The sequence below is a fragment of the Anneissia japonica genome, unplaced genomic scaffold (assembly GCF_011630105.1).
Source record: "Anneissia japonica isolate Jap-2015-1 unplaced genomic scaffold, ASM1163010v1 scaffold3334_len1275209_cov185, whole genome shotgun sequence".
Taxonomy (NCBI): Eukaryota; Metazoa; Echinodermata; class Crinoidea; order Comatulida; family Comatulidae; genus Anneissia; species Anneissia japonica.
Genome location: NW_022738561.1, coordinates 869,095 through 879,902, shown reverse-complemented (window position 1 = coordinate 879,902; position 10,808 = coordinate 869,095). Strand labels below are relative to the sequence as shown.

The 10,808-nt window shown below is 37.9% G+C and overlaps 2 protein-coding genes across 2 annotated transcripts in view; both read right to left on the bottom strand.

Moving 5' to 3' along the window:
• Positions 1-375, bottom strand: part of LOC117117649 (tripartite motif-containing protein 2-like) — a 5,405-nt gene extending 5,030 nt beyond the window's left edge. Inside the window, exon 1 of the mRNA XM_033262027.1 lies at positions 234-375. Coding sequence (XP_033117918.1) covers positions 234-320 — 87 coding nt within the window. The 5' untranslated portion in view covers positions 321-375. The remainder of the gene's footprint in view (positions 1-233) is intronic.
• Positions 376-8,483: 8,108 nt separating this feature from the next.
• Positions 8,484-10,418, bottom strand: LOC117117624. The gene has a single exon (XM_033261992.1). It carries the CDS (start codon positions 10,416-10,418, stop codon positions 8,484-8,486), a length of 1,935 nt encoding a protein of 644 aa, XP_033117883.1.
• Between the last annotated feature and the right edge of the window lie 390 nt (positions 10,419-10,808).

Below are 10,808 nucleotides of genomic sequence, written 5' to 3'. Positions count from 1 at the left end.
TGCTTAGAATGCGGGAGCTTCCAGGGTTTTGGCCCTCGACCCACCGGGGGCCCTTGGCAGCCCCCTGGCCCCAGCCAATGGTGCTCGCAAGTGCCCTTTCAGTATCAAAAAGAACCCCCCTACCAAAATCCTGGCTACGGGCTTGCTTAAAGTAACTATTACGATCAACATAAACTGTCAAACTACATAGGCGAGAAAACTTTAAAAAATAGTTTATCTATAATTAAAATTACCTCTGCAACATCGTTACTCCTCAAAACTTGTGAACACTTACAACACATAATTACTTCGTCAGTGCTCGGTTTACCCATTTCCGCCATTTTTACAACACTTATGCACGGTATCTAACCTACAGCAAACAAGGAATACAGTCTAATAGCCAACACATGACCTGGAATATGAACTTCTAAAGTTTCATTTTTGTTCGATTTTTGTTCAACGGGGCGGGAACCGTTTTGCTTGATCAATTAAACATAAATATGTGATATAATCTGAGAAAACTGCTGAAGTTAACCGAGATATAATACAATTTAAGCAACTGTATCCGGTAGCCTTTGGCGGTATTAAATGTGAGAATGTGTACATTAGTCGCCATTCAAGTTCATATCAAATATCTCTATTGTATGGTATTTTTTAATAATAGCATACTTTACAGATGCATGATTATTAACTTAAGTTAGAAATTTGGACTATTCTCTTTGTAGCTAAAAAACTGAGTTATTTCCTCAATCAATGATTGCAGTTCCCACAATTTGCCTACTGTTATATCTACTTCTTTTTGTATTAGTTTTCCAATTGTATTTCTAGAATTAAAGAGTATTTTTAGATGAATTTTCTTTAATATACTAAGTCAACACTATAATTTCTTACCACAACAGTTTCGACCAACCTCGTTGATCTTTCTCAGGTAAATGACCTACCTCAGCCAGACCATTGCGTCATCTGCTGATGTTTGGATTGGATTTATTTGGTGTAAACACCAAGAATAGAAAGAAAGTCTAGAAGAAGACTTATTACCACCTTCTGGTGGTGATTGGACAGTGACACCGGGAGACAATCCCCTACTCTTTTCTTTAACGTGCACATGGGCCATAAATGCACACGGGACCAACGGCTTAAACGTCTCATCCGAAAGACGATGCGCTAAATATTGTAACTTGTATTTCAGCCCTCTAGCTGAGACACAAGGAGAGGCAGCGATGGGAATTGAACCGGGGACCTAGAGATCTCCACGGTTCAGCGCACACACAGTGGCTACCACCAAATTAGCCGACTGAGTTAAGCTGCTCTCTCGATGTTATTCGATGACGTGCGCCCTTTATTGGTTTATGAGGTATTCTCCAGGGGCCGGGTGCGATTTTTCCCGTACGAAACATTTACATGAAACTCCACTCGGGCCGTCTCGACTGAATCGACCCGAAAATTTCATATTGCAGAATTCAGGTCAAAAGGTCATCAACAACTTCTGATCTGAGAGAACGTCGCTGTCTAATTGTTGAAAATACATTGATGTTACCATGCTAATACTAATGAGTCGTTTAAAATGACATAATATTTGATTGAGCTGCACGAGTAAAAAAGTGTTATTTTAACTTGAGTTACATACTGTGGCAATTTTTATTTTTTAGTGAGTTTGGGTTTTGCATAATTACCTGGCCTAACTACAAAAAAATCTTTCTGTGGGAAGCACATAGAGTAAGGAAAAGTGCGTTTCTCTGGGCGTTTAATCAAATGAAACAGGGCGACAGTTATTTTCAAATTAAGAGAAGAGCTAAGAAGAGGCAGCTCTAAAATACTGGATGCCATAAGACCTGCCAAAATGGCAGAGCACCAATGAATGTATAAATGAGGCCTAAGCCTAGTTATTAATATCAGGCATAGTAATCTGCAGATTCTTCATTACAAGACTAGACCAGGTTAATTACATGTAATGCCGAAATGATTATTATTTATTATTATTATTATTATTATTATTATTATTATTATTATTATTATTATTATTATTATTATTATTATGTTACTAAAACCAACCTGTAGGCCTACCTAAGGGGAACTTAGACAATCGAGGAATTAAAGAACAATTAAAAAATCGACGTTAAGGGGAAATAACTGAAAAGATATTCCCCCTGGGCTAGTTATTAATTATAGGCCTAGTAAATAGTATAAAAGGCTTAGGTCAAGGTAATTAATGCTGAAATTATTATTATTATTATTGTTGTTGTTGTTATTATTATTATTAATTATTATTATGTTACTAAAACCAGCCTGTAGGCCTACCTTAAGGGGAACTTAGAAAATGGAAGAATTAGAGAACAATTAAAAAAACCACGTTAAGAGAAATAACACAAAAGATATTCGCCCTGGGCTAGTTATTATTTATAGGCCTAGTAAATAGTATGGTTCTTCATTACAAGGCTTAGGTCAAGGTAATTAATGCTGAAATTATTATTATTATTATTATTATTATTATTTATTATTATTATTATTTAACATTAATTACATTACAAGAATAGTTTGGTCAAGTTCAATAACGCCGTCGAATGGTATATTTTATTTATTTAATAATATTTCTCTTATGTACTCTTTTTTTTATTTCATGCTTTAATTTTTTTCCCCATTTTTTTTTCAAAATTTCAATCAACGTCTGTATGTAAAGCGTGGCTGTTGGTGTCAGCCTAGGACCCTAGGCCTATACTAGGTAGGACTTAACTTAGCCTGTAGTTAGGCCCATAGTTTATCCTCTTTCTCTCTAGCCTCTGGTAGTACTTATCAACACTTTATAAAAGGGGGTACTAGCTGTGGTTGTTGTAGATATTATACTAACATTTAATAAACATCCAAGAAGGTCACAGTTAGTTACACACGTACATCCCATAAATCCGTAAGATATCATAGGCCTACCGTAGGTAAACATAGAAAGAGCAATGATAGTAAAATTCGAGCGTCACGACATTGCGAAGTGTCTTCTCTTGTTCCTCGTATCGAACTTAGTCGAGTCAATCCGAGATAGCCCGATTGAAGTTTCATGCAAATGTTTCGTACGGAAAAAAAATCGCTCCCCGCGATGTCCCCGCGATGATGTAAGAGGTCATCGTTAATATGTGAGCTTTTCCTTCTGATCCATTATTGCCTCTTTTATAGTGGGATCATTCTTTTTGTAGTAGGTCTATATTGGTGGTATTCCAGCTTGGTATGTGATTATTATCTCATGTGGTCTGTTTTTGCCGATTTATGGATAACAGATGATGTTTAGGTGCGAGCTGACCAGTGGCGTATCTAGGGGAGGGCGCTTTATTTGCACCCCCCCCCCACAAAAAAAAATCACTGACAAGTACCGGTAGTTAAAATCACCTAAAATCACAATATTTTTCGAATTACAGTAGCTCCCCTCCACTGATTTTGAGCTCCCAACTTCACATTCGCGCCTCCCCCGCCCCCATCAGCACCCCATTTCATAGTACGCCACTGGAGTTGACCTTGTGCGCTCCCCTCCTGTATTATTAGTAATGTCTGCTTTGTGTTCTGCCAGTCTGGTATGTAGAGGTCTTCTTCCAATCTCTCCCACATATACACTCATTTCCTCCTCCTTGATTTTATCTTTCGGATGAGCCAGCCTTTCTCTGATTTTATTACATGGCTTATAATATGCTTTAATGCAATGTGAAGATACACAAACCGAATTGTCCTATGAGGCCCATCTTAGATTACACAGGATCCATATGCTACAACTTATCCCGTAGTTTAGCCGACCTACTAGTCTCCTGGTTGGAAACACAGAAGAACACCACTTAGAAAACTCCAAACAATTTGTAGAGAAAAACAAGGACACTCAGCTGTTACCAAATGAAACACTGATGGTGGATGACGAGTTAAAAAGACAACAAAGTTAGTAGACGACATCATAGGCCTATTGGAATTCATTCTAACTACCACCTAATTTTCTTTCAATGACACCATCAGACAGAAGTTTGGTATGAAAATGAGCAGTCATGTCAGGCCCGTAGCCAGACTTGACTGCTCACTGCTCTTGACTGCCGGGTGGGTCTTTTTTTAGCCAAAGGTGACTTTTTATACGGGTGCCCCACCGACCCAATGTGTACCGTAGGCACACGCTCTATGACATGTGCTGCTGGCAGGGGCGGATCCAGAAATGTCCAAAAGGGGGGGCCGGAAGCGGGGGCCGAAAGTTGGGCCGATTGAGACAACACTGTCGTAGGGGGTCTGGGGCATTCCCCCGCGAAATTTTTGTGTTCTAGACGCCCGAACATAACATTTGAGGCATTCTGGGCTATCATTTTTTTCTTTTTCTCTCTTTTTTTTCTTTTTTCCCTTTTTTTTACCTCCCAACCTACTAGTCTCCTGGTTGGAAACACAGAAGAACACCACTTAGAAAACTCCAAACAATTTGTAGAGAAAAACAAGGACACTCAGCTGTTACCAAATGAAACACTGATGGTGGATGACGAGTTAAAAAGAGAACAAAGTTAGTAGACGACATCATAGGCCTATTGGAATTCATTCTAACTACCACCTAATTTTCTTTCAATGACACCATCAGACAGAAGTTTGGTATGAAAATGAGCAGTCATGTCAGGCCCGTAGCCAGACTTGACTGCTCACTGCTCTTGACTGCGGGTGGGTCTTTTTTTAACCAAAGGTGACTTTTCATACGGGTGCCCCACCGACCCAATGTGTACCGTAGGCACACGCTCTATGACATGTGCTGCTGGGGGCGGGTGGTGGGGGTTCGGGGGAATTCTCACCCAGAATTTTTAGCATATAAAAGTTAAGGCTGACACCCTTGCATATATGCTGAATATAATTATCATGATTCAAAGGTGTATACACAGGACGAGGTGATATTTTGACAATGATTCGCTCTAGAATCAATATAGGCAAGAACATTCGACTGAACTAAAAGTTAATATCAGTGTCATTTTGGCCTGAGATTGATCCACAGGCCACAGGCTATAGGTCTAGCAACTCTATGAGAAAAATATTTGGCCTGGAAAAGGGTGACCCCAGCCGAGGGGGTGGGGATCGTCTGACCCCCTCCGACCCCTTCTGGCTACGGGCCTGCATGTGTCACCGTTTGTTGCCAACATATACATGGAATGGTGGATGAGAAAGCAGCTCGAGTGCTACAACTAACATCAAGCCCCGGAAACGATATGTCGATGACATCTTGGCGATCTTCCCAAGGGGCATAGTCAATGATCTGGACCAGCACATCAATAACATAGACCCTTCATGTAATTCACCCAAGAACTCATGAAAGATAACACGGTACCGTTCCTAGACACACTCACCACAGTACATGAACAAGGTAACAACACAACGTCGGTGTACAGAAAAATCACACACACTAACCAGTACCTGAAACTTCAATTCCCATCACCCACTACAACACAAATTAATTGCGGTTAGGACTTCGATGGATAGGTGTGAATGCATTGTAACTACAAATGAAGAAAAATATGAAAGAAATGCAGAATATTAACAAATCACTCAGGGCGTGTAGGCCTACCTTTGGTCCGAAGGGTCTTGGTCCGACGGCCCATTGGTCCGAACGGGTTTTGGTCCGAAGGCCCGTTAGTCCGAATGGTCTTTAGTTCAAAGTTCCTAATTTTAGTTGAGTGAGTACCTTTGGTCCGAAGGCCCGTTGGTCCGAATTTTCCGAATTTTAGTGACCTGGTTTTCCAAGAATAATTGTTATGATACTTATTGAAACTATTTGCGTTCTTGACCACAGAATGCGTTTCTGATCTGCTTCCTTGAATGATTCTTTATTTTTATATTTATATTATTTGCTTTTTACATTATGTGATCTATGCTTTTGTTGTTAGCTTTAAAGAATACTTATATTTTATTTATATATACATACAGTGTATATATATAAATATATTTTAAAGAATTCATACATATAAACAATGTATATATTTATACACATATTTAAGCACAGTGATTACTAAAATCTACAATGATTACTAACCAACATGCATGTTGTCAGAAGAAATGAATGAATTAAAGGCGTATAAAAGAAGTGTACAGTAGCAAATTAAGTCCTATTGTAAAGCTAGATAAAATAGATAAATTGTTCACCCTGTTGCCCACCCACTTTAACAATGGTATATTCCAATTGGGTGGTTTATGTCCTGGGTGGTTTATGTCCTACATTCTATTTATTACTGTATCTGCTTTGTATTTGCATACTTAAGTGTTTTTGACTATTATTTTAATTTTAATTTCTGTTTTATTTGTATTGATTCTGTAGTTATGTTTTAGCCCAGTGACAAATCTAGTTAACTTCTTATGAATAATGTTTTTAAAGATGGTATTTTGAGATTTTTCCTATGAATAAAAAATAAATAAATGGCTGTAGTACCGCTTTTTGTGTTTCAATGTATTTTTTGTTTTTGTATCACTGTTTGTTATCTTCTTTGCTGGGATCTGCGGAGGACCAGGAATTTTATCCCTGAGCAGCCCCAAGGATAACAATAAGGTAAATAAATAAAAAAAATTTAAATGAAATATTGTTTTTGTGCTTTTTAATGTAAATTTTGTTGGTTTTGACGCACCGTAACATTGGGAGTGTAAGCTCAATAATTTATTATTATAATCGAGAGACTTATTCTAAAGTATTCAATGCACTCTACGTGAAGTCTAATTTTAAATAATCATTCAATCAATTAAATTATTCCTGATGATGACATAATTAATGTCGAAATATTGAATCCCAACACGATGGCGTGTATTGCAATACTTGGAGTATGTATTATACTTTCTTATCTGAGGTCTAATTAACTTACTGAAAGAAATAGGGGGGAAAAATTGCAATTCTAGGCCTCTGTAGGTTTTATTCCATCTAATGAGTATCTTCCGAATTCATCCTCACAGAGCACAATAACAATTAATTGAAAGATATGTAATGGATATAAATGGTAGATAAATAAGAGCACAGCACATTATTTTAAAAAAAATAACAAAGGTTAAAATTAGTGACATAAATACGTTTATTACTACACGAATATCTCGGTCGTTCCTACAACAAACCTCCTTTAAACACTTTATTAGCATAAACAATAAGGGCGTAGGCCTAAACTTTATAAAATAACAAATGGTTTATATAGCTGTACAGAGCTGATGCATGCTAATTAGCAGAGGTTACTTATACAATATACTGTACATGAATTGGGTTGAGTAAAATAATAATGCTGTAATAATAAAATAATAATAATAATTAAGTTGTGAGTAAATATCTAATGAAATATTACAAATTATATATATACATATATATATATATATATATATATACTTATATATATATATATATGTATATGACGCTCGCCTATATATGATATATATGACGCTCGCCTTGTCAGCGAGAGGTCGCAGGTTCGAATCCCGTCGGAGGCATTTTATTACACAATGACTTTTATAGGACTTTATTCGTTGAAAAGCTACAGGGTACCCTACGATGTTCCATCATGTCCTTATTTAAACACTGTATATGTACCTTTAATGATTTATATTATATTTATTCAACTTAATTCTCTCACTCCAAATTTTAATTTTCTCTCTCTGCCAGGGAAAATAAGTGAGTCTTAGTAGGAACAAACAATCAGTCGCTGTTTCTACCTGTCTCTTATACACATCTAGATGTGTATAAGAGACAGGTTTTTATATAGCGCGAATTACAATTAAGTCTCAAAGTGCTTTAGCTCTTCTTAAATAAATGTGACTTTTGAGACGCGATTTGAGTTTGAATTCATTTATGTTAGAAAAGGACACTTTTATTTGTAATAAAACAAAGAAATTTTTAAAACGCTTGTGTGACAAATACATGTATAGTAGGCCTATGCTAAAAACAAATATTTAAAAACGTATGTTGCGTCGCACTTTTTTATAATCCTCGGACTTTGTAGTAACTTTCGCACTTTGGTAATAAAGTGTGTCGCACTTTGTAATGAAGTCAGTCACATTTTGTAATAACTGAGTTGTCGCACTTTGTTATAAATTTCTGTCACACTTTGTAATATAATGAGCTGTCGCACTTTGTGATAAACTCTATCGCACTTCGTAATAAAACGCGATCCATGTTATATTTTATAGGTTTTTTATAACTTCTCTTCAGGGGATCGAATTTGATGTTTGCCTGTTTCGCATTATATCAATTTTACGTCGATGTGATGGATCCAGTCTTACTACTGTATTGCCCTGACTATGTAGGATTGGAGGATATCGGGTCCAAATCAAGAAGACGTCCAATTTGATATTTCTCGTATTTCGGATTATATAATTTTACAGTATGTCCTACGATGGGGATATGGTACTAATAATTTACTGGGCCCAGACTGCAAGACCATCAACATGGTATGTCGGAAGGATCGGGTTCAAATACTGAAAGAGTCTAATTTACTTTCCCATTCTGTAGATGGATAGAGGGATATTCCAAATGGACCCCATCGGTTAGAGCCTGTCTCTTATACACATCTAGATGTGTATAAGAGACAGGTAGTAGATCCAATAGGAGGTGGGTTATGTGTGGATTTAACATTGGAATGAACAAGAGTCTCCTTAAAATTTTTATCTCGGCGGTAGGCGTGCATAGGTGGTGATGTGAACACATTACTTGTGGCTTGGTCTGATGATAAAATTTCAAAGTTCCTGGTTATTACTTCAGCAACTTGTTTTGCTATTGGGTGATAGGTGAGGACTAGCGGTATTCTATCGGTAGATGTAGCGCTTTCCCGGGGTTGGAGTGCAATTTCCCGTGTCATCTTGTTAATTTTGTTGAGGCAGCCGTCGGTGATGTTGGTGGGATATCCTCTATTGGAAAAGAAGGACATCATTTCTTTGGCGCGTGTTTTAAAGTCGTCGTCTTGTTTACAGATTCTTCTGAGTCGAACTAATTGTGAGTAAGGGATAGAGTCTTTGCATTTGGGTGGGTGTGATGACTCATAATTCAAATAGGTGTGTGCATCTGTAGGTTTATAGTAGACGGAAGTTGATAATGTAGAGCCCTTGATGCTAACATCGATATCCAAAAATGTGACATTGGTGTATGAGATCTCGTGGGTGAACTTGATAGCTGGGTGAAAGGAATTCATGTAATTAATGAAATTGGTTAGCTCGTCATATGAGCAAGATGCAGCTCCCACACAATCGTCGATGTAGCGTTTGAAAAGCAAAGGTTTGGTACCGTCGTATTCATTGAATATTTGTTGCTCCAGATAACCCATAAACAAACATGCAAAACTGGTTCCCATGCGAGTACCCATACTGACTCCAGTAAGTTGTCGGTAGTATGATCCATTAAAGGTGAACGAAGCGGTGGTCAAAACTAATTCAGCAAGGCGGATAAGAGTAGATGTGGCATGTGATGTAGGATTATCTGACTCCAAAAAGTACTTAAGAGCAGTAAGGCCATCCGATATGGGTATGCTGGTATATAAAGATGTAACATTCATAGTAAATATAAGACGATGGTCGCCAGAAAATTGAAATTGATCAAATAGCACGAGTGCTTCCTTGCTGTCTTTAATGTACGTAGGCAGTCGCTGAACCATAGGGCTAAGAACATTATCCAAGAACTCGCTGATGATAACAGTGGGGCAATTACAGCAGGACACAATAGGTCGACCAGGAGTATCGGTCTTATGTATTTTCGGTAGCATGTAGAAGCGTGCGCAAGTGGGGTTAGAATTGATCAGGCACTTGGCATTAGGAGGCAGCTCACCTTCTTTTATCAAGTTGTTAATGGTGGTACTGACACGAAGTTGATCTTCGGCTGTAGTATCTGTGGGTGTCTGTTCATAAGTGGTAGCGTCCGATAACTGTCGTAGTCCTTCAGCGATGTAGAGGTCTTTTTGCCATACGACTGTAGCACCTCCCTTGTCAGCAGGTTTAATATTCAGATTGTGGTTGTTTTTCAGAGAGCGCAATGCATTTAGTTCTCCACGGCTGAGGTTCTTGCTTCTGACATGGCGTTTCAGGTTTAAGTTATTGATGTCATGACGGCATTTGTTGATGTACAGATCCAAAGCAGCGAATTTTCCTAGAGGTGGAGTCCAATTGGAGTTATTGGAAACTAGGCAAGTGAATTCATCCGTTTTATTAGTTAGAGTGTCCTGGTTATGAAAGTGTGCTTTAAGTCGCAGTTTACGGTAGTACTGTTCCAGATCATACTTAACTTGAAATTCATCAATAGTTTCGCGTTTAGGAACAAATGACAGACCTTTAGAGAGCACAGACCTTTCTTCAGCAATTAGTTCAAGATCCGATGGAATGGTCACAACTAGCTTAGATGTATCAGGTGAGCTGTTAGTAGCGGTAGACGACTTCCTTGCACGTTTCAGCTTATCGAGTTTATTTTTCTTAGCAGTGGTAAGACAGTCATAATATTTTCTGTTCAGCATATGGACAACACGATTCAGTGGTACTACAGGAAGCTTTAAGTAAATTGCGAAATTGTTCCATCTTGGCACTATTAATTTGGCAAGAGGCTTGAAAAGAGCGTAAACTGGATCGCATAATTCTTCTTGAGCAGTCTATAATAGGTTTGGACACAATATCAGAGTGAACATTGGCAATAGACGGCCTCCAATTTGATCGAAATCCTTTTTGAATGATGTTAGATTTAAGGCACGTAGAAATGAAGTTAACATGATTACAGAATCTGGTCTTATTAAACGTGGCTACTCCAAACTGGAAAGCGAAATGTTCTAAAGTTGCAGGATACATTTTGAAGTCTTCACATAGATGTTGACGAAGCTGAAGTAGAAGTTTAGGGTCTTCCATAGAGTACC

Excerpts from the sequence above, each read along its gene's own strand:
- LOC117117624 (XM_033261992.1), bottom strand. The coding sequence starts at position 10,418 with ATGCTGAACAGAAAATATTATGACTGTCTTACCACTGCTAAGAAAAAT.